The following is a 26,121-nucleotide window of genomic DNA, read 5'->3' as shown; positions in this document are numbered from 1 at the left end:
TTTAAAAAAAAATCTTGCAAGGGATTAGTTTGTGTTGACTTGAACTGGAGATTTTTTTTTTTTTTAAAAAGATTTTATTTATTTATTTGACAGAGAGATCACAAGTAGGCAGAGAGGCAGGCAGAGAGAGAGGGATGCAGGCTCCCCATGCGGGGCTCGATCCCAGGACCCTGAGATCATGACCTGAGCCGAAGGCAGCGGCTTAACCCACTGAGCCACCCAGGCGCCCCAGATTTGGAGATTTTTTATTCCTTTTCTGCAACTTTGAGTTTGAATTTTTGTCACGACAGGAGATTTACCCGAGGATATGAGGAACCCAAGTACCCTTCATGGAGATGCCCTGATTCTGACTATTTTGCTTTGTCTGCTTTCGCTCCATATATCTGTACCCTAGTTATTATTTTTTTCTGAGTGTCTGGCCTTGCAGGCATCTTCCCCTGCCCATCTTTGAGCAGGTGGGCACTGCGAAAGACTGGCTCTTCTCCACTGGTACTTGCCCATCAAAGCTTTTTTGGGACAGAGTCACAAAACATGACTAAGCTTTTCCTTAGTTGTGTTTTTTCTGCAGTCAAGGGCAGACTAAGGCTGACGGTCCTGGGGTCTTGCCTGCATAAGCCACACCGGATCCATCCTGGGCCGGAAGGCCCAAAGGCAGAAGCAGGTTTGAGATGGGAGGTGGGTCTCTCTGTCCCATATTCTCTCCCATGAAGCTTCAAAACAGGGGGAGATGGTCTTGCCCCTTCAGCCGCTGCTGTCGAATGGGAACGTTCACGCAGTGAGGCTATGTCTTCCTAATAAACCAGATATGCAGGTTAGCTATTGGTAACATCCTGATGCTTCAACATTGGTGACTATTAATTTTTGCAACACTTTGTAAACCAAAGGAAACACGTACAGTAGTTGAGTTTTGGTCTTTCTGAACATCAGAAGCATAATGGCAAAATCAAAATTAATTAAGTTTGAGTTGGTGACTATGTAACACCCTATGGCTTTGATTTCGTGCTTCAGTTCGGCATTCCTGAAAACTGGGGTGTTCAGAAGCTATCTGTAGGTTTGGTTTTTCTCATCTTGCTAGAATTCCTAGGATATTGAGAATTCACAGCTAATCACAACTTCAGCGGATTCTTTAGGGCCTAATGATGTCAAAAGCAAAATGAAGGGCAAGTATTTCAAATGACTTTTTATTATTAATATAGTATAATATACAACATATATTTACATATAAAAGATTATATATACAGACATATATATATAGAGAGAGGGGGGGGACTTCAGATATGATTGAAGTCAAGTTGACCTAGAACACACCCCAAAATAGATCCCGACTCCCTGCAAACCTTCCTCAAGGGTCAGTGGGCACGCCTTCACCTGTCCACACGGGGGTCTGAAATCCTTCCTCCCTGGGCCTGAAGCCCCAGCCCAGGCCAGCACACTTGTGGATGACACCTTCCAGTCCAACCTCAGGGGGACGTTATAGTTGGCCTGGGTTGGGTTAAAGCCCCATAAATGAAAAGCCACCGTCATTAAAAGTTCAGGAAATGAAGTTGGCAGAAGTTGCTTCCCCAAGCTGAAACCAGCCCTTAGATGTATTCGTTGGACTTGCATACCTTTTAAAACCTGCATATTTTTTTTAATCTAGCCAACTTTTAAAAAAAGTAATCTCTGCACCCAACGTGGGGCTCAAACCCATGACCCTGAGGTCAGTAGTCGCCCGCCCCAATGGCTGAGGCAGCCAGGAGCCCTGAACCAACTTTTAATATTGGGAATTCTGTATGAAGATTCAGGTTTCTGACATCGATTGAAAATGTAGCAGCAGTTGGCTAGGATTGTGTAGAGATGACCTTTCAATTCTCTTAATTACACTTTTTTTCAAAGTAGGACATTTTCAGAATCTGTAATTCAAAAGGTACAAGAGGGAGTCTCCCTCCACCCCATCCCCCAGCCTCTCACTCCTCCTCCCCAGAAGCAGAATATCCAAAGATACCTCATTCATGAACAAATGTATACACATTCTTTTCCGCCTCAAAGATGTACTTCTATACATCTTGCCCCCCCCCCCGACCCTCCCCCCAAGTATGTAGCAAGACGTCTGGGAGCTGCTTCTGTCTCTGTCTGCATGAGCTAGCTAAAGTTGTTTTGGGGGCTGCCTTTTAAACAGGACAATTTTCCCGTTTTCCCAGTTTCCAGCCCTCCCTGGGGTCTCATGCCTGTCCCGTTTCACTCATTCACAATTCTTGCCTGGCCCCTTTGGCATCTCAGTTTGCAGAATCTGGCACAGGTGAAGGACAGCCTAGCCACGGAGCACTGGCCCCCTCGCTCTCTGAAGCCTGCAGTTCTTGACCTTTCCAGCAGAGGGAGACACCACTCACCACCCCCCACACCCGCAAGAGCACCAAAGGGGTCTTCCCAGGGACATTGTAGTAGGGAAATGTCTAGGCGAGGGATGCATGCTCTCTTCCCAGAGACAAAGACCCCCTTAGCTGGACTGGGATCCTCCTCTCCAGGCCTCCCTTAACTGTTTCTGTCCCCCCCCCGGAACCTCCCACTTTGACTGAGCCCCACCCCGGAGCATCCCCTCCACTCCTTGTAGGGACTGGCCCCTTCCTAATGGGAGGAGGGTGGTGGTGGTTGGGGGGTGGAGAGGCCTTGTCCTAGTCTAGGACCTGGGATTGAAAAATTGCCTGAGGGAGTCACATAAAGAAAGCATGTAATTGGGCGGGACTTCCTTGCTTCCCCATCCCTTTCTGCTAGGAAGTGGGGGGTCCTTTCTCTCTGTCCCCAGCAGACAACCCCCAGCAGAGTCTTGACCTCAGAAACCCCCTTTCCCCATCCTGCACTCCACCCTCTCCCTGGCCTGGTTCCTGCAGCCCTCTGTCCCACCCCCGAGATGGTGTTGGGGGTCGCCTGGAGTCCAGCTGGTGGCCAGGGCACAGCCACTCCTTTCCTGGCCCTGCCCCTCCCCATGACCCCAATCCTCTGCCAGCCACTCAAAGGCGCCTTGTTCTCCATCCAGCCCCCAGACAAAAGTCCCTCTGTCTGAAAAGGCAGAATTGGGGGGAGGGGGCACCCCAACGAGGACCGTGTGGGGGCCCACGCAGACCCCAGCCAGAAGGAATGCCATGAAGAGGAGGGGCAGGAGGGGGGAGGGAGGTGAAGGGAGCCTTGCACAGTGCAGTGGCCTTATCCAGAGTGGGAGGCAGCCTCCACCCTAACGCCCACTGCATAGACCCGGGCATCTGGCTCCCAGCACCCTTGGGAAGAGCCTGAGCTCGGAAGGTCTACTTGATGCTCAGAAACCAGTCTTCAGTCTCTCCTGAGAGCATTAAGGGCATGTGGGAGAGAGGTCATGGTCTAAAGCCCGACAGCACCCCCCACCCCTTGTGCACCCCCACCCCCACTCCCACCTCATGATCTTGGTCATATCAGCCTCTTCTGCTGACCCCCAAACTGTCAAAAGCAGCAAGTGGTCCGGAAGGGGACCTTGGATGTCCCACAATTGCCACCAAGCCCTCCTCCAAGTGTAACCTGCCATCTAAGTGAAGGAAATGAGACAATTACGCCAATGCATTGCTTTCCCCCACCATTCTGCGAGGCAGAAGCTTTGCTGCTAAAGACCTTGAATTTCTTCCTTCCAGGTCCTTTTCACGGGGGCAAGAGATTGAAGAAAGCCCCCTCCGCGGATGCGAGGAACAGACTTCCCTGTCCTATGCTCCTTCTGCCTACCTGAGGCTCTTGTGACCTTGGGGAGCTCTCTGCTGGGAAGAAAGGGTGGTAGCTGTCTCTTTAAGAGCAGGAATGGGGTGAGAGAGCCCCCGAGCTTTAGGGAGTCTGACTTGTTCTCTACCTGCCCAGGTTTGCCTAGGGCGTGGCAGCTGTGGATAAAGGCAGGACTCAGGCTTAGCAGCTGCATTCTCCCCTTCTCTCCCGGAACTTTCCAAGCAGCCTGGGGAGCCACACAGGTGAGAGGCTGGGGTCCCCTGCTTCCAACACCCTCTCGGCTCTGCCCCCAACCTCTCCTTGCCCCTCTCTAGAACTTCCTCTCTTCAAGGATCTTTTCTGGGGGGCAGGGGACAGGAGGTTAGGGAAAGCACCTTCAACTAATGTGATCATCCCCCCATCATTCTCCCCTCGGGAGGCTGGGTAAGCTAGCTGGGATGAGCCCACCAGTGGGATTGGGGTGATTGGGTAGATCGGGGGTGTCTGAGTTGACCAGAAACATCTGGATCGGGGGTATCTGGGTGGATAGGGTTGGAGCGGGCTGCTTGGGTGGGTGGGGGGTAGCTAAGTTGATCAAGGCTGGACTGAGGGTATCAGAGTGCACGGTGGGTGACTGCGTGGACTTGGGGTGTCTAGGGATTGAGGATGTGTGGATCCTGGAGACCTCTTGGAAGAGGGGACAGCGGCTTCCTGGGGGAAACTGTAAGGTGGGGAGGTGGGTAGGAAATTTCAGGGACATGGGAAAGTCATTCTGCACAAGCTTGATGGGCCTGGCCACCATCACGGAGGAACAAAGGGGATAGCAGAGGGCGGACCGTGGAAATGTCCATCACTCGGGTGTTGGGACCGGCAGGGCGGGGAAGGAGCCCAGAAGGGTGGGCACAGCCTCTCTCTGCCGGTTGTCTTCCTCTCCCAGGCTTCACGCCAACTACAGTCAGTCCGGAAGCAGCTCAGGAGCCCCTTCCAGCAACAGCCTGGGAGGGGAAGGTGAGGGCAGATGCCAGACACCAGCTCCCAGTGGCCTGCCCTGTAGGAGAGCCAGGTTGGGAATGTGGCCCCAGGGCTGGGGTGCAGCCAAGATTACTCCCACATCTCCCCTAGGCCAGGGATGCTGGGAGAGATGCCCTGGGGATGGGGAGTAGCAGAGCCCGGCAGCCAGGGGGACTAGGTGAACTCCATGGCAAGAGACTTCAGAGCTGGGACTCTGGGTCCCTGGTGACAGCTGCAGCATTCAGCTTCATTAGCAGGGTTTATGGGGCTCCGACAGCACAGTGGGGTAACCACAGTGCCACCCCATCACGCTGCGGAGTTATATGAATAAGCGTGAAGCGCTGAGACCAGGGCCCAGCGAATGGTAAATGCTCACAGGGCACTAGCTCCTATTACTGGGGTATTATCTCGGGGCTTTAGACAATAGCTGGTCCTTCTCCAGACCTGTGCCTGGAACCACCAGGCTGTCCTGCCCACACACCTGCTCCAGCTCTCCTCCCCAAATCTGCGGGGTCCTGAATGCCTTAGCAATGTTCCCCAAAGCTATAGGCCCCCTGCCTGCAAGAAATGGATGCCTTTGAGTCCACCATATGGGATTCAGGGCTGAGAGGATGCCCTGGACCTGAGTGTACCCAGGGAGAGGGAGGATCCTGTGAGGAATGTGCAAGAAACAGAAGGAAATGTGAGGTGGGGGTGACGCCGAGGGTGCGGAGACAGATGGGGTCACTGTCTTCAGTGGTGGAGAGGAGTCTAGGGACAGAGCAGGGAATGTCAGATGGCTTAGTGAGGGCCCGTGCTGTGCCATCAGTGAAATGAGGGCGGGAACAGATCATCTCTGGGGTTACAGGGTGCGGGGAGGGGAATGGGCGAAGACACAGCAAGGTCATTGGAGAGGGCCCAGCACAGGGTGGGGCAGAGGACGTGCTGGACAGTGCTGGTGGCAGTGAGGCGGGTACTGGGAGAGGACTGGGGGGCACACAGAGACCAAGGTTTAGCTCAGGCACCCGGAATGGGGAGAGGGTGGGCTGAGACCAGACCAGGAGGGGATCGGAGGGGTTCTTCTTGCTGGACAGGCCTGTCTGAAGAAAGAGGAAGTAATGGCTGCCAGGAGGAGCTTGGCAGGAGCAGGGGTAGGCGTGGGGGGCGGGGCCTGGGGCAAGGCCAGGGGTAGGAGCTGGGGCTGGGGCAGGGGTAGAGGCAGGATCAGGGGCAGGTACGGGGGACAGAGGCCAGGGTAGGGGTAGGGGTTGTGGCAGAGGTAGGGGCTGGGGCAGGGGTAAGGGCTGGAGCTGGGGCTGGGGTGGGGATAGAGGCAGGGGCTGTGGCAGGGGCAGAGGCAGGACAGAAACGAGGAGTCATGGAGGCAGAAGATGGGGCTAGGGCTCCAGCCATGTGACTCCTCTCTGCTCTGGCCCTCGACCCTGCCCCAACCCTCCAGCTCTCTCCTCCGCGCACCCTGCTCTGAGCAGCCTGAGGAGCCAGCTCGAGATCTGTGGAGTCTGGCCAGGGCGGGCAGGCTCTGAGCTGTCTCTGAGAGACACACCCGGCAACCCGGGCCTCCTGCCACCTGGCTCCCTACATCCCATTTCCCAAAACACCCCGAGGCCCCGATAGTCCGGAGCCACAAACAGCCGCTGCAGAGCTGGGCTGCTCAAAATCCTGCTCCCTGCCAAGGTGACCCTATGCACCCATGTTTAGTTTTCAGAGCCCCAGTTTCCCCATCTGTAAGCTGGGGCGAACAGCAGGCAGCACCTCCCTCATTTGGTCACCAGGGCCAAGTCCCTAGAGCCCCAGGTCTGTGTTGAGCCAGTGATTCCTGCAGCTCCTCTCCAGGTTCGCGTTGCCACCCACCCCCGCCCCCGCACCTCCCCACTCCTCAACCCCCTTTGATGGCTCCTCCTCACCTTTCAGACTGGCTGGTTGGTTAATAGCAGCCTCTCTGCCCCGGGGGGAGTTGTGTACCCTGGAGAGCAGAGTACGAGAGGACTGGAAACCAGAGGCACCGCTCTGGCACCTTGGTGGGGGGCCCCCATAGAGCTGGACCCTACCCTCTCCCTCCCCCTCCAGGTCAGCTGGCTGACATGCGGGAGGTGACAACACTGAGCCTGCTCCTCCTCCTGGCAGGTGAGTGCCTGGGCCCCTCACTGCCTTTCCCAAACCCTGCCACAGAGTGTTGGCCAAGCCCCATGTCTGTGCATCTGTGGGTGTATCAACACTCCAAGCCCCATGTCTGTGCATCTGTGGGTGTGTCTGCCTCTCTCGTGCTTTCTGCCTCCCCTGTCGGGTGGCGATTCTCCGGTCAACATCTCCTTGAGGGTTGCAGTGTTGCACTGATGGTTTCAAGGTGCACACAAAGACAGGCCCCACCTTACGGCAGTGGCTCACACAGCTAGTCACCCCCTTGAGGTCTCCCCGATGAGAAGACTCAGCCCCGGGCACTGGGTCTTCAGCACCTCCCTTGCCCTTTATTATGAGAGGGAGCTGGGAGCTTTGAGGTTGTAGCCGTTATGGAAATCCTTTTTGCCTCAGTTTCCCCAGCTCTACTAGTAAGTACTTAGTAGCCACTGTGAGGATTACACAAATTGGTATTTGAGAAGTGGTTAGAACAGGGCCTGGGACAGAGTAAGCTCTAGGTGTTCATGCTTTAAATACAATTAGAACTTATTAATCACCCTTGAACACACAAAGATCAGAGTTTAGGCCCGGAGCTCAGGTAGCCCACGGCTTCTAGCCAGAATGTAATCCTAGTCCTTTGCTTTTATTGTATTTTTTTTATCCCTTACATCGGGCCAGGCTGGCATTCCGTTCAGGGTAGGGAGAGAGGGCTGCATTTTTAAAGAAAGTGTATTAAGTTTATCATTAGTAATTTGCTCTACAAGGAAGCGGTGAGGACACGCCAGAACAGGTAGGGTATGGACGAGGCTCCGAGAATGACTGGGAGCTGGGACCGTCTGTCATCTCGAAGAGAATGTTGCTCGGTTTCTGCTGGAGGGAGGATTAGCCAGGTGTCTGGAAACATCAGGCTAAAGAGTGGTCCCAAGCCACCTAGGCTAAAACCTATTTTGGGAGGCAAAATGTGGGCAGACCTGGGGGGCTCACAGGTTTGGGGCGGCGGGGGAAGCCCACACCTTCAGGTTTGGGGCCAGGACCCCTGGGCCCTCTGGAGGCGGGGACCTGTCCATCAGGGGCCCCTGAGGCTCTGTGGCCCTGCCTCCCAGCTTTGCTGAGGTCCACAGGCCATCCCCTCTCCTTCCCGCTTCTCCCAGCAGGCCTGCCTGTCTTGGATGCCAACGACCCAGAAGGTGAGTCAGACTCCACCACCAGGCTCACCCCCAAATTCTAGCCCCCACCCTTGCCTCCTGGCTGTTGTCCTGGATTCATGTTCTTTTTCTCTTTCTTTGCAGATAAAAACAGTCCTTTCTACTATGGTGAGAGCTTGTGCCCCTCTCTTGACTCCCTCCCACTCACTCCCCCTGCTCACATTTTGTGTCTGTGGACCCACAGGGCTTGGGCGGGGGTCCGATGTGGGCGAAACAGGAGGCGAGGGTAGGAAGGGGTAAGGATGGGGAGAGAGAGAGTAGCCACACAGTGGAAGAAAGGAACGAGCCACGCGGGTCTGGTCCCAGGGAAGCTTCTTTTGAGGCAGGAGAGCAGCACAGAGGAAGCCGGGAAGGTTCACCAGAAGCCGTTGTTATGGTTCAAATCAAATGCTAGGAGGAGGCTGGCTTTGCAAAAACTGCCCGGAGGAGGGAAGCTATTGGGCAGCTTTTCTGCGGTTGCTCACACACACAGTAGACACCCTCCAAACCCCCGGACCTTTATTCTTTCCGATCTCCCTGCCAGGCCCCCCCCCCCCACCGCCTCATCTCCCCAGGGCTCTGCTCAGAGAGGCCTTCCCTGACCAGTCTCCCTAAAAGAGCTGCCCTCTGACTTTTTGTTCCCTGGCTCTGCTTATTTGCCTTCAGAATGCTTATCTCCACTTGACCTTCCCTTAAATCTCTTATCGGTTGTTTTGTGTGTAAGGGAGAATGTGAGCCCAGGAGGGCTGCGGGGCTGTTTGTTCTCTCCCCTCTGTATCCACAACTCCCTGCTGGTGGTCAGGTTCCCCATACCCACCTGTCGGATAGATGGAGGTTTGGACAGGGAGGACACAGGCGGGCACTAATGGCCTCCTCTGGGTTTCTCCTAGACTGGCACAGACTTCGGGTCGGTGGGCTCATCTGTGCTGCGGTTCTGTGCACCATCGGCATCATCGTCCTCATGAGTGAGTGGGGACCCTGGAGGCCGAGCTGGCAGGGCAGGGCAGGGCTGTGGGTCCTCTCCCTCAACCATCCCTTCTCCCCTGACAGGTGGGAAATGCAAATGCAAGTTCAGCCAGAAGCCCAGGTAAGACGGGCTCCCCAGGTGCCTACTTCATACTGAACAGACACCTTTCCCTGGTCAAAGAACTGAATCTCGCAGAAAGAGGCCTCCAGGCCTTGCCCTGGAGAATTCCTGCCACTGAAATGTCCCAGGTTTATTCTTCAGAGCTGATCATCTTCAGAGGGCCCGAAAGCCTGAAAAGCTTTGGTCCCATTCCAGGAAAAATAGCCAGGAAGCTCTGTTAGGGCAAGCTGAGAATCCTCTAGCCTTAAGGGAGAGGACAAGGGGGATGGAAACACATCTCACCACTTTTCTTTCCCCAGCCACCATCCAGGCGAAGCCCCACCTCTCATCACTCCAGGTAAGCCGGGAACAGAATGGGGATGCAGAGAACACAGGCCGTGAGGGCTGGGCACGTGCGAGGGTGTGTGCCTGTGTGTGCACGTGTCTTGGGGCTAAAACTCCATCTGCTCTCACAAGCTGACCCATCATCTCTCCCAGGCTCTGCCCAGAACTGTTGAGGATGGATCCGTTGAAAGGACACAGAGGTCCCTTCCCATCTCTTCCTCCAAGTCCTGGTTCTGCGTGGGAGCCCAGACTCCAGGATGGAATTCTCCCTCTTCTCAGAGCACCTTGCCAGGGCCTCACCTTACCTCTCACTGGAGGGGTCTTTTTGTTCAATTTTTATTCTAAAAATGGCTCTTGCCTCCTTATCCTTTATTCTAAAAATTGATTAGCCAAGTGTCCTCAAGACTCCCTATGTGTACGTCATGGTGGGCTTTTGAGGACTAGCAGAAGGTGGATTGGATACACCCTGGCAGCTGGGACAGAAGCTGGCAGCTAAATCTCTTTGCTGGAAAAGTTCAAGGCCTGCTGGATGGCATGAGGCCCGCCCTCTACCCCCAAGGCTAGGGGAACCACAACGGCAATTTAAAATTTTCTGGTAGCCAAACGGCGGATGCTTTGGGGAATGAACGAGGGCTCTAGCCAGATGGAATGCTGGGATATTCCAGTGGACACTGAGACCATCCTGGGAAAACAAGGATGTGGATCTTACTACCACAGTATGATTAGTCAGATACATTATGATTTTAATGGTAAGACCCCCATGACCCTCCCACTCACCCCCAAGACCCCACTCTATCATAGAAAACCCTTCCTAATACCCAAGCGTCCCTCTGAGACCTTTAAATAATTCCTCATGACACTCAATAATATATAGCGGTGTGAGAACTTCCAAGGAGCCTCAAACTCCCTTGAGACTCCCCAGTACCCAGTAAGATCTCCAAACTGCATCAAAGGGCCACTCTATAAAATGCCTAAAACCCTCTAAAACACCCAAAAACTATCTCCTACGATGCACTGAGTCATGACCTGAAGAAGAAACCCAGAATAAACCAGAGACTTGTCCCCTACCAATGCCCTTATATCTCTCAAACATCCCATAAGCCTCTCCCCCACAACCCACGAGCCCACACGCATCGGGCAAGCGTGAGCGCACCAGGGCAGACAAAATGCACCCCTGGGGCAATCCCACCCCAATACTGCTCCTGGGACACCATTCCTCCCCCTTGTTATTCTCTCCCAAAGATCCCACAACAACGAGCGGGGCAGCTGCACAGCGCGTTTATTGAGCTCATACACTTTCTCTCCTCTCCCCTGTCCCTCATCGGATATGTGCAGCCGGGCTCCCCACAACAGCTCCTGCTTTCCTACCTATTTCCCACTTTCCCGCCTATTTCCCGCGCATGCGCAAGAGGGCCAACATGCTGGTCTTCCGCCCCGGGCAGCAGGCATGCGCACAAGCAGCAGAGGAAGTTAGCAAGCCTGGCTGGGAAACCGGCCCAGCGACTGATGACGTCACGAAGGCGGGCACCAAAGCGATTGGCCAGATTGAGTTTAGAGGGAAAGGAAAGCTGTCTCTTCCTCAGTACTTTCTCAGGGAGCAGAAACGGTGGGAGTGGGTTGAGGGGGCGCACTTCCAGACCGCAAGGAGTTCTGCACATTATCCCCACCATGACTATTGTATCCTGGCTCCTTGCAGCGCCCCAGCCTGAGCTCCCAAGTCATCTCTAGTGGGGACATGAGCCTCCAGCTGAGATGTTGCTTAAAGACTGGAAGGACAGCTCTTGCCTTGAATTTGGCCTCTGGTCAGGACCTCACAGGTAGCATCAGCCCGAGTAGGGCCAGGAGGCCGGTGTCTTGGGGAGAAAACTCCATCTGCTCTCACAAACTGATCCATCATCTCTTCCAGGCTCCCTGTCAAGTGGGTATCCAGAGGCCTGGGACTCTCTGTGCCAGTCAGTGCCCCCTAAGGCCCTCCCGGCCATGACCAAGGTCCTGTGGGGTCTCAGGCACTGAGGTCTAACTCGTGATGCTGGTAGATCTGTGTGGGGCCTTTGAAGCAAGCCGCAAAGAGGAAGCATCTGCCGGCTATGGTGATGTGAGCAAAGGCACGAGGGGCCACCAAGGCTGGGGGCCCCAGCTCCTGTAGAGGTTCCAGGAGCCCCTTGTCAGGCTCAAGGTGAAAGACCTGGCTGAAAGCGAAGTCGCTGCCCAGGATGGCCAGCTGGTCCCTGGCGATGAGCAGTGGCTGGAAGACGTGGGCACCACGTGAGGGAAGTTGCTGCAGGAGGCGGAACATGGAGCCATCCCAGCGCATGACCTGTGAAGTGTGGCGACCAGTTAGGGCCGGGGGTCCAGGAGGGCCAGGCCTGCCAGTAGCACCCTGGGTTTCAGAGCATCCGGAACAGCTTGGAGTCAGGCCTATAGGTCCCCAAACTCCCACAGCTTTCCTACCTTCATACCTGTCACCACCCGGTTGCCCAGGCCACAGACCTGAAGTCATTCTTGGCCACTCTCTCTCCCTCACACCCCACAAAGAATCAGTCCGTTTTACCTACGACGGTATCTATTTTTCCTATCTCCTCTGGCCGCACTCCGCCCAGCCACAGTCACCTCCCTCCATGACGGCAGGCTCTGCCCTAGGCTCCCCACTCTCATCCCTGCACCCACAGTCTGCTCCCCACACACATGTCCCGTGAACACCTGAGTCAGACCATAGCCTTCTAGGCCCAGAGCGCCTGCTTGGCTGTTCCTCAACCCAGAATGAGAATGCTGGAGTGGGTGGGCCATCAGCCTCGGGGGTCCAGAATGTGGTGGCTGTGCTCAAATGTAAGGCTCAGAGTGGGGGGGGCAGTGTTAGTGTTGGGGGGATACGAAGTAGCTTATGGTCACTCAGCCTTGAGGAGTCACAGTGGTCTTAGAGTCGGTGTGGGGGGGTGTGGGGAGGGGGTGGCCAGAGTTCAAAGATCAGTACATCAGGTGGGGTCAGAGTTCAAAGGTGAGTCTGTGCGGTCAGGTCAGAGTTTAGAAGTTCCTGTGCAAGGTGGGAGTCAGCGCTGCAAAGCCAGCCCCGAGGCGGGAGGCCACTGCAGGTCAGATCTGGCTTGTGGCCGCCTGCCCCACCTGACTGGGCCCAGCCTCACCATGGAGTCCCCGATGTAGCGTGTCAGGCACAGGAACACATCGCCCCCGGCCTGGAAATGGCGTGTGGCATAGACGTCCTCGGCCTCGGGGATGTCCGTGCGCCTCTCGAAGCGGCCGCCGAGCCACTGGAAGAGCACGGGCCGCTGGGAGGCAGAGGCCAGCAGCAGATGGGGCCGGCCGTCCAGCTCCAGGGCCTCGGCGTCCGTGTCCCGGTGCCAGGCATGCAGGCTCTGGCGGGGGTAGAAGCCGGGCCCGTCCTGGCACAGCAGCGTGGTGCTGCCCGCCTTGGAGGCGTCGGCCACCACGAAGCAGGGCTGCCCGTCCAGCCACAGGAGCTCGGCGTCGTTGGGCCGCAGCAGGCGCCGCGGGGCCAGGGCCTGCGTGGGGGCGAGGCGCAGGCCGGGGCTGGGCCGGGCCCACAGCTGCGAGCCCCCCCACAGGCGGGCGGCCAGCACGAAGAGGCGCAGGCCCAGCACCAGTGGCTTGCAGGACACCACCGAGGGCGCTGTGGGAGGGCGGGGTGCAGGAGGGCAGGTTAGGCCCGCCCGGTTGGGCCCCTCCACCCCCTGCAGGCAGAAGGATGGAAAGGGGTGGGGAGGGCAGGCTCACCGGACAGCTCTTCCTCAGGCCGGAAGCGCTGTAGGCTGTAGTCCCAGGTGAGGATCAGGCAGCGGCCTGCAAAGGGCTGCGCCAGGACGATGTGGGGCTCCCCCTGGTAGGAGAAAGACTCCACGCCCAGTGCCGACTCCCCAACCGTCTGGAACCAGGACAGCTCTGGGGGTGGCAGGAGAGAGTCAGGTGGGCACCGGGACCTCGCGGGTCCTCATCGCTGAGCCTCGGTTTGCACATCTCTGAAATGAGTACCGTCGCAGTGTGCACCTCATAGGGACACAGAGTAGGATCTTTTCATCTATAGATGAATTAAGTCACAACAACAGGGGAATGCTTTGTTTTCTAAGTCGCAGGACACCATCAAATCATTGCTTAGAAACAACGTATTTCTCAATTCATTTAGGGACGTTCCATTCTACCCATTCTAGAGATGAGGAAGCTAAGGCCGGCAGGCACAGTCCAGCCTTTCCATGTTCCATGAAAGAGGACTGGAGCACAGCCACAGCGCTGACCCCAGCGCTCCCCCAATACCTCCCTCCTGAAATTAGGTGTGGCCCTATCTAGGCCAAGTTCCCTGTGGAGAAAGAGCAAAGTGCTGGCCGTAATGCTTGTCTCCCTTGTTTGCTAATGGCTCTTCCTGGACTTAGTCTCTTGCCCCTTTTCCCTGTGACCTGGCCGATAGATGGGCCACAACTCAGTTTCAACCATGGAAACCAGGACAACACCCAGGGGCTCACCCACCCGCCAGGACTGCTCACCTCAGACCCTTCTGTCTTCTTTAATTCATGGGATTTTGGACCTCTTGGTTACAGCCACTTAGCTTTATGGTAACGGTACACCAAGGTTGCCCAGCGTGGAGGTGGGTTGTAGACTCCAGGTTATAATACTTCACTCTATATGTGGGGCCCTGTTTCCAGGCACCAGGGTTGAAGCAACAAACCGAGGCACCAAGGATGCCGGCCCAAAGGTGGATCTTTGAAAAATGGCCATCATATCATCACCCCTGGTTCAAAACCCTCCGAGGCTTCCCACGGCCCTCAGGGTAAGATCACTCTGCTCTCTGTGGTTTTCAAAGTCATACACGGTGAGAACCCTGCTGCTTTTGATCTCACCTGTGTCCTTCCCTTCACTCACTCCCCCAAGATGCTGCCTGCCTTTGATCTGCAAGCAGGACAGACTCTCTGCTGCCTCAGGACCCTTGCACATGCTGTCTCCTCTCTCCAGAGTGCTCTTTCCTCTGTATTGCACTGAGCTACATCTGGATGTAAAGCCACCTCTTCAGAGAAGCCTTCTATGATGCCCCACAGAAGGTAGGACCACCCCATTGCCTTAATCTCCCTCATTACTCCCTGTGTTTATCACAATGTATAGCACAAAGTTTGTTTCTGTAGTGTTTTACTTAATGTTTATGTCCTCATCCGCCAGGGCTCTGAGGGCAGGGCTCACGGCTGTCTGGGTTACCACAGTATGCCCACTGTCTCTCATAGGACCAGACACAGAGTGGCCCTCAGTGACTGTTTGTGGAACAACTGAATAAAGAGGGACTCTTAAGTTAACTTCTCCATTTCTATGAGTCCCACAAATGCAGAACACGACTTACACTTAGATGCTGGTAAAAATTGATTATTACATTAGTAGCCTTACCCACTCCTTCAGGAAGCCCTCTGTGGCCCTCCCGCTGTGCCTGGTCCTTGCTCTGGCTCGGGACACCCAAAGCCCTGCCCTGACCACTCCGGGCTCTCAACCTCCACATTCCCCTGTGCTGTGGGCTCTGGGAAGGCAAGAGCCAGGGCAGTCCTCATCACCGCTGTGCCTTCTGCACTGCTAAGGACCCATAACGTTACCAAAACATATTTATGGAAAAGCAATGTGATCATAGCAAGTCTTTTTAAATAGCTGTTTTTATATTAATAACAGCCACCAGCGTGCACACTTAGGAGGGCCTCGCATCCAAGGCTCTGCCCCAAATGCAGGCGTGGACACGTCACCGAATTCTTGCGGCAATCCTATGGCTCCATTTTACAGATGAGGAAACTGAGGCTCAGAGAGCTAATGCTCATGCTCAGGGGCTCACAAGCCGGGGAACAGCTGAACGGGGAGCGAGGTGAGCCCTTCAGCCCTGGGAGCCATGCCCCTGCTCTCCCACCTTCTTCTGGAACCCGGGCTGCCCCTCCCACCCTGCGGGGAAAGCCCCCACCTATGGCTCTGCACTTGAACGTCTTGGGGTCGAGGTGGCGCAGCTGCATGTGGGCCAGAGCAGGGGGGCCGGCGCAGGCCCCCGTCCCCACGCTGGCATTCACGGTGGGCGTCCACTGTAGCAGCCAGAGGACACGGCAGTCACACTGGAACGGGTTCCCGCGGAGGTCCCTGGGGCAAGAGGCCGGGAAGGGGCTGCGACCTGGCTTCCACGCCACCTGGCAGCCATGTGCCCCATCCCTTCCCCAGGCAAGTGTTCTAAATGGGGCACCCCCCCGGAGGTGGCGTGAAAAATAACGGAAGAACCACAGCAGCCATACTTCTCGGTGTCGGCCAAAAGTGGGCCCAGAGCTCCCCTTCCCTCTCAAACAACCCCCAACTCTCCGGGCCCAGCCAGCCCCCTTGAGCCTCACACGTGAGTTAGGGTCTCCAGGCCTCGGAAGAGAAATCTGGGGAGGGTCTCGAGGTTATTATTGGCCAGGCTCCTGGTGGAAGGAGAGGAGGAGGAGAAGCTGTCACCCAGATCAGTGACCCGGATCCCCAGTGTCCCTGGGTGATGGGGTTTGGGGGTGGTGAGGCAGAAGGGAGGGGGTGAGGCCTTGGGGGGGCACGCACAGGTGTGTGAGCGAGCGGAGTCCTCTGAGAGCGTTCTTAGAGATGGAGCCAATCTCATTGTCCTCAATGAAGCTGTGGAGGGAAGGCGGGTTGAGGGGGAGACCCTCGGTTCCCTGCTGTGGCCCTAGGGTGCTTGGGGAGACTCGCCCCGTTGAAGCCATAGGCCACTGGAATGTGCTGAAGCCTCCCCAGAAACCTGTCCTCCCCAAGGCTCCAGATGGTCATCCCAGGAGTCATGAACCCAACCCCATGCTCGCTGCCAAGCTAACATTGAACCCTGCCTGCACAGGCTCATGGCCTCCCACACTACCTCCAGTGTCACCACTGCCACCGCCACCAACATCCATCACCACAGACACCCAGGCATCCATCACCATCCCCAACCCCAGTGCCAACAACATGGCGGCAACTCTTGTTAATGCCAGACGGTGCCACCACCACCGCTGCCGACCCCACCACTCACTCCCGTCATCCACACCCACGCCATCGTCACCAAGCCTCACCCGGCAATACTGAGAAGCATCGTCAACAACACAGCCTTCATGACACCAACAGAACCGCCACCATAGTCACCAACCCCGACACTAGCACCCCCATCACCCCCATCACCTCCTCAGAGTTGTCTCCCGTTCATATGAAATATTTTCTTGTCTCTGGCCTCCCTGTCCTCTCCCTGGGCTCTGCTACGTCAGGGAGGGCCTGAAAGAGTCCTGGGTTACCCAGGCCCTTTGTGGATCTTGAGGCACAGAGAGGGGAGGTGAGCAGGCTGAGGTCACACAGCTGAGCAGGAGCCCTGACCCCATCCCCCTCCAAGAAGGATCTTTGTTCAGACACCCCCCACCCAACATGCCAATAAGCCTCTACCTCCCTCTGCTCCCGGAGCCACAGATGGGTCCCTGCTCCTCTCCCAAGCCCCCATCCCCACTGCCACTCCCTGACCTCACTCACAGGTACTGCAGGTGGGACAGACCCGCAAATGCATCGTCCTCAATCACGGAGAAGGAGTTGGATGTGAAGAGGCTGGCAAGGGAGCAAGAAAGACTTTTCCAGAGTTGCTGCTGCCCCCTCTCTGACACGTTAACATTGACCCCCACCCTCCACATACACACACACAGTATTCACATACACACACACACGCACGCACACACACACACACAGGTACATGTGATTCCTTCGCAGACATGCGCATACACACGTGTGCACACGCCCCCCACGCACCTGTGTGAACACCCACCCACTCCCTCGAGCTAGTTGTCGGCTTAGCTGGGCCCCACTCACAGCAGGTGCAGCGTGGGCACCCTCAGGAAGCTGCCGGCCTTCAGTTGGGTGACTCCAGTCCTAACGAATGAGCTGGGGATGTGGGCAATGGCGGGTGAGGAGACAATCACCCCCAGTGCTCTGGTCCCGCCCCAGAGCCATCTCTTGTTTGGGGGACACTGGTGTGCTGCCCCAACCCCGGATGTCTCTCCTTTCCATCCTAGGGAAACAGGCATTTGCCCTCCTCACTTGGCAAGGATCCTGGCAACATTCAGCTTCCCCCCACCACCCACGGCCATCCTTCCCCCCTCCCCTCTTGGGTCCCAAATGCTGCCTTGGGCTTTGCAGCCTCCCTTCGGCTCCTGTCCAAATGCCAGCACCCCCCTTTGAGGCATCCCAACATCCTTTGCTGCCCACCTCCCAAGATCCTGAAGGGTCCCTGCTTCTTCAGGGACCCCCGCACCCTGCCTCCAGCCCCTGGGGTCCCAGGACTCCCATCCTTGCCCTCAGGCCCCCGGAGGGCCTGACACTCACAGTGACAGCAGGGTTGGGGAGAAGTTCTCGGGCAGGTCCGGAGAGCCCTCACACAGGGCACTATCCTTGGAGCAGGAGCAGCTCAGAGGACACTTTCCCTTTGGTGGTCTCCAGGCCACCCCCACGCCAGCTCCAGCCAGCAGCAGCAGCAGCACGCCCGCCCCTCCCATGCCCCCTCACCCCCGCTGAGGCTCCGGCTTCTCTCTGCCTACCCGGCTCAGCGGGCTGGGGCCACTACCTCTGGCGTGCCAGGCGACCCTCCATTCCGCCAGCTGGCACACTCTGTCCGCCTTGTCTCTCCTTTCTCAGTCTCTCTCTCAGCCTGTCTTTCTTCCTGTATTGCTTTGGTGTCTAATTTTCTGTCTATTTCTCTTTCCTTTTCTGTCTCTCTCTCTTTTTGTATTTCTGACTCAGTGAGTTAGTCTCTTTCCCACTCTCTGTCCGTCTTTATTTCTTTCTGTCTCTTGGTCTCTGTTTCTCTCTGTCTCTGTTTCAGGCTCTCAGTTTCTGTCTGTTGGCCTCTGTGTGTGTGTGTATTCCTCTGTCTGGTGTCTTTATTTCTCACCACCCTTTCCAGTTCCCTGTTCTTCTCCTCCTCCCACGCCCCTTCTCCTTGGAGGTTTGGGAAAGGGACTTAATGGGCACTGGGTGCGCCCGCAATGCAGCCTAAGAAGGAGGGGGTCAGAGGCCATAGGAAGAGCAGCCCTAAGGAAGGGACTGGATGGCCCCATGGGAGGGGAGGGGCCACAAAGGGCTGGAGCTGCCCTGACCACTCTCAGCTAGCCCCCTCCCCAGATTCCCTACTCCATCCCACTCGGAGTGAGAGGAGGATGTCACCAGGGTGGGGACCGGATGGCTGGCAGGCGGAGGGGGTGGGAGGAGAGACCCCTGGGGGGTTGGAGACATCCTGGCCACGCCCAGACAGCCCCCTCCCCTGGATCCCAGGAGGGTGTAATGTGCCCCTTCACCAAGGCTCAGAGGGGGGTCCAGCTGCTCCCTCTGGTGGCCACACTCGGCAGGGCAGCTGTCAGACCTCAAACTCAAAGCCTCCCTCCCAGGCCTGAAATTAACCCCTTGAGTGCCCACCAAATACTGGGATAAGGAGCCAACTCCTGGGAAAAATGAAAGTGAGGATGCCACCCCCTTCCTCAGCATTGGCTCTGCACTAGACCCTGTCCTAAAACTTTGTCTGTCAGCTCATGCCGACCTCATCACAACCCTCTGACATTGATCCTATCATTTGGCTATTTTACAGATGGAAACACTGAGGAGAGAGGTCAAGTCAGTTTGAGATTTAGGTTACCAGGCTGGGGCAGAGCCAGCGCTTAAGCCCAGGCAGCTGGCTCCAGGGTCTCTCTGTGTGATTTTGTCTTTTTTTTTTTTTTTAAAGATTTTATTTATTTATTTGACAGAGAGAAATCACAAGTAGATGGAGAGGCAGGCAGAGAGAGAGAGAGGGAAGCAGGCTCCCTGCTGAGCAGAGAGCCCGATGCGGGACTCGATCCCAGGACCCTGAGATCATGACCCGAGCCGAAGGCAGTGGCTTAACCCACTGAGCCACCCAGGCGCCCTGATTTTGTCTTCTTTCTTGGGAGATCCGAACTCATGGATATTGGTCATTTTCTTTTCTTTCTTTCTTTTTTTTTTTTTAAGATTTTATTTATTTATTTGACAGAGAGAGATCGCAGATAGGCAGAGAGAGGAGGAAGCAGGCTACCCGCGGAGCAGAGAGCCAGATGCGGGGCTCGATCCCAGGACCCTGGGATCATGACCTGAGCCGAAGGCAGAGGCTTTAACCCACTGAGCCACCCAGGTGACCCAGATATTGGTCATTTTCATTTGGACTAAGCTTTTAGCAATTTGGATAGAGTCTGCCCATTAAATAAGAAAGAATAAAGAAATGACATTTGTTATCCAACCTGAAATAGCAGTAATAATAATCATCGAGCACTTCCTACATGCCTGACTTTACATGAGTTTATTCAGTTCTCAAGCAGTCCCATGAGTTGGGTCATACTACTGATGTGTCCTTTGCGCATGGGAAAACCGAGGCTGGAGGAGTTTAAATGATTCCCTTCATGGCCCTGGACAGATCTAAATCGAACCCCTCTCCTCCCACCCCTGAGGAACACACCCAGCCTCTCTGGCCAGGGCTGCACACTCAGGAGACTTAACAGCCCTAGCCGTTTCACATAATCACCCCAATTTCCCTCTGAGGGGACTATGAGTTTATCTCCATTTTACAGAAGGAGAAACTGAGCCTCATAGTGGTTACGTCAGGTGCCGGACATCACCCAGTTAGAAAGCGGTGGAGCTGCTCTACTGTGGTGCAGTGGGCCTTGGGAGGGGGAGAAGCCAAGGACGGGCTGGAGCTGGCCAGGTGCCCCCAGCCCTGCTTGCCTTCCCTGCCGCTCTGTCACCCTCCCCAGGGCTGCATAAACATCAGGGTTATCATTAACCAGAGACTGCCACCGCTGGTGGCCTTGGGGTGCAGGGCCATGAGGGGCTGGGGCTCAGACGCACAGGGATGAGAGGGCATTTCAAAGCCCTGTGGGTCCTTTGAGGTGGGTCCTCTGTGTATGCGTGTGTGTGTACGCGCGCGTGTGTGTGTGTGTGTGTGTGTGTGTCAGGGCTCTCTACCCCTGTGCCTTGGTCTGAACACGCCCACCTGCTCTCAACTGTGTCCTCCACAGTCTGAGCCCATGATCTGACCCTTTCAGGGTGGGGCCGGTTTCTGTCCTCAGCCACCAGGAGCCTCAGGAGAATTAGCTCCATCTTGCTAAAACCTCAGTTTGTTCATCCCGAAAATGGAATTAATAATAAGACTGTGTGGGGTTCAGAGACCTCTAAGGCTGGCCCCGTGCAATACGTATGATCTCCGTGATTTCTCCATTTTGTGGGACAGAAAACTGAGGCATGTCGGAGAGGTCACATGGGCTGCTGAAGGTCACACTACCAGGATGGCAGAGCTCCCACCGGAAGCCGGGTTTCTCTGTCACCAGAGTCTGTGAGTCCGGCCTGCGGGTGAGGACACCATGTGCATCGTCCTCCACAGAGTCCCACAAGCCATGTGAGATCGGGAAAGGGGAGGTTTGGAATTAAACACATCGACACAAATTTGGAGGTGCCTCATACATGTGTAGGCCTGTCTCCCTGTGACCAAGTGGCCCGCTATGCCCTGGTGGCCCGCATGTGAGGGTACGAACACAGTTTGTATGCGTCGGTTTTCGGGGTTGTGTGTAAGAGTGGCGGGTCACAGGGCGGTGTCCTGGACAGAATTTCTGCTTCTCTTTGTGCCCACGGCACTGTGTGCCATCCCCTGTGTCCCTATGTACACGGCGTATGGGCTTTCCCATCCCTGAAACCGTGGAGGAGGGCCGGCTGTGTGTCTGGGCTTCTGAGTCCATTTACGTGTGGTGTGTGTACTGGTGTGTTTCTGTCCCCCGGTTTGTATGTCTTCACAAGAGTGTGACTGTTTGTAAGGGTGGACACGTGTGTGGCTAGATTCTTGTGTCTGTCTACGGCATCTATCTGAATGTGTGCATGTGTGCATGTGTGTGTGTGTGTGTGTGTGTGTGGTGCACTCATGGGGGACCTCACAGTCAGCAGCAGACAACACACACACACAGAAATGTCTCAAGAGCCCTGTGGGGCAGCCCAGGTCCCCGCAGAACACTGGGGTTAGGGGTCAGTGGGCTCCTGAGCACTCAGACGGGGATAACCTTAGGAGCCGAATGGGCCCAAACCCCAGGGAGCCTCACAGAAAACCCCTGACCCCCACCCTTGCACCGCAGGGCACAAGCGTGGGTGCATGCCTGTGCGGGTATGTGTGTGCGGGCACATGCGTGGGTCCGTGATCCTGTCCTCCCTCCCGACTCGTCCCTTCTCCGGAGAGGCCAGCCGCCTGCTGCTCCTCCATCTGAGCGGAGAGAGTTAACCTAACGGGCCAGGGCGGTCTGGGCTGGGGGCCGCCCCCTGGCCCCCCTCCAGCCTCGGCTCCAGTTACAGCTGCTGGTTGGGGAGGGGAAGGCTGGGGTGGGGCTGGGAGGGGAGATCGCTGAGGGCGGCCGCAGTCCAGCTCTGGGCCAGGGGGTCCAAAGTGCTCACCCCCGGCACAGCCGGACCTTTGGGGACCTTCTTTCAGCAGGGGACAGCTTGATTGGGGTGAGCGTCCCCTGCCCTCCCCTCCAGGCCTCACCCCCTCGCCTGGCTGGGCCACCTATTTTGGGAGCAGGAGTGGCCAGCCCGTGGCTTCCCAGGCGGGCCAGACCGGAGAGGGAGGGAGTATGGTTGGGACGGTGGGGTTCCCCAGGAGTGGACGTGGGGGTCCAACGCCTCGCTCCCCTGTTGCTGCGTGTGCCCCTGGCTGGGGTGGCTTTCGGACACTCCTGTGTGTAGGTCAGATTGCGTCACAGTTTGGGGGCACTGGAAGCTCAGATGAAGAGAATCGTTTTAGTAACTGTCTCCACCCCATGTCTTGCTCCAACCAGGAGTTTGGGGAACGGGCGTTGCCTCCATTCCAGCCCCACTGCCTGTGCTTGAGTGTGTGTGTGTGTGTGTGTGTGTGTGTGTGTGTGTGTGTGTCCTGCCCCTGGCATCTGTCTTCTGTCTCTCAGCCCCACTGCTCTGGGCCTCATGCCACAGGCCTGGTGGCGTCTGCCTGTGGAAGATGTCACCCAGAGGCGGGAGGAGGGGATGTTTTTCCCCCCATTCTCATCATTTCCAGAAGACGAGGAGTGGTGGCCTTTCCCACAGGGGCAGCCGGGAGCGATGTGGCAGCCGGGCCTCACCCCGGCAGGGTTGTGCGTGACCCCCGAGTGGGGGAAGGAAGGCTGTTGCCATGGTGGCCTGTGTGAGGCAAATTCCTCCAGGGTGAAGTGGGAGATATTTATACCCAGGGTCAGGCTGAGAGCTGGCCAGCGGCGGAGGGCAGGAGAGCTGGGATATTACACAGACACAGCGAGGCCGTGGTGTGCGGGCAGGTGGGCCCTCAGGTCCTGGCTGGACCATCCCTCATCCTTCACCCCTCACCGTGTGTGTCTGTGTGTCTGTCTCTCTGGCTGGCTGGGGCAAGCCATCCTGCTCTTCCCCTAGGGTAGGTGTAGGGCATCTGGGGCCTGCTGTGGGAAGGCCCAGGCCTGTGGAGGCCCCTGTGGACCATGTGTATCTTACCCCTTGCCCTTGCTGTGTGTCGTATGACCCCCACTGTGGCTTGTTTTGGTGACACTGTGTCTGATGAGGCAGGGGGTGCCCCTGCTTCTCCCAGTGGTCAAGCTGGATGATAAACATTTTTGAAATCAAACCCCCGGACCCTGATTTAACCCCTTGGGTTCAAGCCCCAATGGTGGGGGGAATGAGGGAACACATTTCTTGACCCTTGGTGTCCCCCAGGACAATGGAGCCTCTCTACCACATCTTGGTTCTCTGTGTGGGTTTTCTCACCAAGGCCAGCGCAGGTGAGTCTGGGGTATGTAGCCCACCACCCACCTTGGCCCCAAGGGAGGCGGGGGTGGGGTGATGGGAAGCCCTTCAAGAGAACCAAGTTGGAGACTCCAAGCTAAATGAGTCAGTGGGGTACCAGGAAATTGGGGGTTTCACATGGGTCCAGTCAGAAGCTAGTATTTGGGGTGGGGGGTGATGCTAGGTCAGGCAAAGGTGGACTGTGGGATGGAGGCCCACTTCCCTCAGATGACAGAATCATTGACAACACAGGATAAGACAAGATTTGGGGGGCAGTTAGGTGCCCCCTGCCCCACCAAGACAGGGCAGATGTGGCAACTAAGACCTAGAGAGGTTGGGCAGACTGCTCAGGGTCCAGCGGTCCCCAGACTCTCAGCCCAGGAGAGTAAAGCCCCCACAAGGTCCCTTTTCGCCCGTCCCTGTCCAGAGTCCCAGGAAGCATCCAACCCCTGACTTCTTTCTCTTTCCAGAAGCTCCACAGGAACACGACCCATTCACCTATGGTAAGGGAGGGAGGGGTGTCTCTCCCTGGGAGTTGGGAGGGCGTATGGCCTGGGTTTGTCCGTCCTGTCCTAGTTACTCCTCTTCTCTTTCTCCATCTCTGTCTCTCTGACTCAGTGTTTGTCTCTCTGTCACTCTCCTTCTCTTTCTCTTGTCTCTCAGATCTCTGACTCTTTGTTTTGATCTCCCCTTGTCTGTCTCTGTCTCTGTGTGTCCGTCTGTTTGATCCCTCTCTGTCTCTCTGAGTCTCTTTCTCCTTTAACCTCTCAGTATCTTATGGCTCATCCTCTGCTGCGCCTCCCTTTCTCCCCTCTCTGTTCCCCTGATCCTCTCCGCCAACCTCCCCTACCTCCCTCCTCCGTGCCCTGCCTACCTCCTCCCTTTCCTTCCCACCCTCTCCTCCCCCTGATCCCTCTCTTCCTTCCTCCCTTATCTTCTTCCTTCTCTCTCCTCTCCTCTCCCGATCCTCCTTGCCCCCTCCTCCCCATTCTGCCCCTCTTCTATCCTTCCTCCTCCCCTCCCTGCCCTCACTCTCCTCCCTGCCGCCCACAGACTACCAGACCCTGCGGATCGGAGGCCTCATCATCGCCGGGATCCTTTTCATCCTGGGTATCCTCATCGTCCTGAGTGAGTACCCACACCCCGCTACCTCCAGCCCCCGCAGGAGCGGGTTTTCGTCCCCGCCCCGCCCTCAGCCCCGCCCACGTTCCGCCCCATCTCCGCCCCTGTCCCGCCCATCGGCTCCACCCCGCCCTGTTGATGCCCCCGCCCTACCCCGCCCCCGCCCCGCCCCTGTCCCCACGGCCGCGCCCCTCGCGAGCCTGAGCCGGCGCAAGAGCGCCGCTCGGTGCCCGCCTGGAGCCGAAGCTTAGCCTCGTCCTCCTCCTACCCCCACCCACAGGCAGAAGGTGCCGGTGCAAATTCAACCAGCAGCAGAGGTAAGAGGCCCCTCCAGGCTCTCACTCATCTGCTTTCGCTCTAGAGGGGTGCTGGGGGTGAGGCGGAGAGTCCATCGGACCCGCAGCCAGAGACCCTTCAGCAATTATGTATTAAGCACCTACTATGTGCCAAGCCCCAAAGCCAGGCCCCGGGGACCAAATGGTGAATAAGTAAACTGCCCTCCCTGCCTGGCTGAGCTCCCAGCCCAGTGGGGGCGGCGACCGTGGGTTCCAGCAGCCCCACAAATATAAAATCACAAAGCGTGGTAAGCGGCGAGAGAAAGAGCCACGGCGAAATGAGATCACCTCTCTCGGCGGCCCAGTTTAGCTCAGCGTCCTGTTCCTAGCCCTTTGATTCATCTTTAAATAAAAATTTAAAGCAATGTATGAATACCTTCTCCATGTTAAAACAATTATAGATGTGATTTTAAATAATAGCTAATATTTAGTCCCAAGTGCCAGATACCGATTTATTGTGAATTATCTTATTTACTCCTCACACCCTTGTATGTGTGGTAGGTGCTGTTATTAGCCTCATTTTACTGATGAGGAAACAGAGGCACATGGAGGTGAAGTCACTTGCCAGAGATCACTCCACTAAGAGATGAGGGTTCTGGGTTTCTAGCCTAGGCTGTCTCTAGGCTGTCTGCTCTCCAGTCCTTCCGCCACCCCATCCTCCACCAACTTCCAGGCTCTTCCCCAGCACTCGGGGAGGCACTTGTCTCACCCCCTGCCACCCGCTTAAACCGCAACTGGGTGCTCCCGGTTTTCTGGCGGACCCCGAGCCTGCTCCTTGCCCATCTCTGGTCCTCAGTTCGGGGGACTGTGAAATGAGGGCTGCACTGGGGGACTTATGGGGGTGGCTGCCTCTCTCCTTTTTCATCCCCAATTCCTTCTGCCAGAACTGGGGAACCTGATGAAGAGGAGGGAACTTTCCGCAGCTCCATCCGCCGTGAGTCTGGGGAGACTCGGGTGTTTGGGGGTGAGGGCGGGTTCCAAGTACCCCTTTCCTGGCCGGGACAGGCACGTGGAGGGAGGGGCTTGATCTGAAACCAGAGGTACGGGAGTTCCCCTGATGCTCCCTGCTCTGCAGGAGCTGGGGTGGCCCTCCTGACACCCGAACTCTCCGTGTTCCTCCTCAGGTCTGTCCACACGCAGGCGGTAGAGACACCTGGCGCGATGGAACCCAGCCAGGTCCTGCAGCTCGGGCTGGGCTGGGGGGTGGGGAGAGGAGAAGGGGGCGAAGGGTGGGATGGGGTGGTTGGGGGGCTCTCTTGCCTCTCACGTTTTTCACCCCCACAGGATTCCCCTGGCTCCTGATGCCTCCCACCCACCACCTGTGCGCCCACCGCCCCCTGGACTGCCCTCTTCCCCAGCCCTGCTCCCACAGACTCCTCTCTGCCGCCCAGACTTCAATAAAACGTGCTTTTCTCTCTTGACAGCGTTTGGT

General features: G+C 56.6%; 3 protein-coding genes and 1 long non-coding RNA gene across 5 annotated transcripts; 3 read left to right on the top strand and 1 right to left on the bottom strand.

Annotated features, from left to right (window-relative positions):
* Positions 1–3,846: 3,846 nt before the first annotated feature.
* FXYD3 (FXYD domain containing ion transport regulator 3) lies at positions 3,847–9,815 on the top strand. The gene is given in 8 exon segments (XM_045075964.1): positions 3,847–3,959; positions 6,775–6,831; positions 7,977–8,009; positions 8,112–8,135; positions 8,897–9,002; positions 9,004–9,093; positions 9,393–9,430; positions 9,571–9,815. Coding segments are annotated over 7 exon segments (354 nt in total). The 5' UTR covers positions 3,847–3,959; positions 6,775–6,788; the 3' UTR covers positions 9,591–9,815.
* Positions 9,816–10,679: 864 nt separating this feature from the next.
* On the bottom strand, positions 10,680–18,645 carry LGI4 (leucine rich repeat LGI family member 4). Its single transcript, XM_004765033.3, has 9 exons — positions 17,773–18,645; positions 17,260–17,331; positions 16,930–17,001; positions 15,982–16,053; positions 15,780–15,851; positions 15,368–15,537; positions 13,168–13,332; positions 12,558–13,063; positions 10,680–11,734 (listed from the first exon to the last, which is right to left on the bottom strand). Exons 1-9 carry the CDS (start codon positions 17,940–17,942, stop codon positions 11,420–11,422), a joined length of 1,614 nt encoding a protein of 537 aa, XP_004765090.1. The 5' UTR covers positions 17,943–18,645; the 3' UTR covers positions 10,680–11,419.
* On the top strand, positions 13,332–19,690 carry LOC123390955. The gene is made up of 4 exons (XR_006605550.1): positions 13,332–14,212; positions 14,314–14,480; positions 15,088–15,274; positions 19,448–19,690. It is a non-coding gene; the product is annotated as an uncharacterized LOC123390955 (long non-coding RNA).
* Positions 19,691–21,813: 2,123 nt separating this feature from the next.
* On the top strand, positions 21,814–26,110 carry FXYD1 (FXYD domain containing ion transport regulator 1). Of its 2 annotated transcripts, none has more exons than XM_013062854.2 (8): positions 21,814–21,936; positions 23,164–23,228; positions 23,703–23,735; positions 24,286–24,360; positions 24,635–24,671; positions 25,574–25,623; positions 25,814–25,865; positions 25,974–26,110. In XM_013062854.2, the coding sequence occupies exons 2-7, from the start codon at positions 23,168–23,170 to the stop codon at positions 25,834–25,836; spliced, it is 279 nt and encodes a 92-aa protein (XP_012918308.1). In that variant the 5' UTR covers positions 21,814–21,936; positions 23,164–23,167; the 3' UTR covers positions 25,837–25,865; positions 25,974–26,110. The 2 variants fall into 2 exon arrangements, with proteins under 2 accessions (XP_012918308.1, XP_004765093.2); XM_004765036.3 differs by lacking the exon at positions 21,814–21,936 and adding an exon at positions 22,523–22,754.
* Positions 26,111–26,121: the final 11 nt, after the last annotated feature.

Source organism: Mustela putorius, unplaced genomic scaffold (assembly GCF_011764305.1).
Source record: "Mustela putorius furo isolate JIRA1106 unplaced genomic scaffold, ASM1176430v1.1 tig00000174_pilon_pilon_pilon, whole genome shotgun sequence".
NCBI classification, from domain to species: domain Eukaryota; kingdom Metazoa; phylum Chordata; class Mammalia; order Carnivora; family Mustelidae; genus Mustela; species Mustela putorius.
Note: the sequence above shows the minus strand (reverse complement) of the source record. Positions and strands in the feature narration are given on the sequence as shown.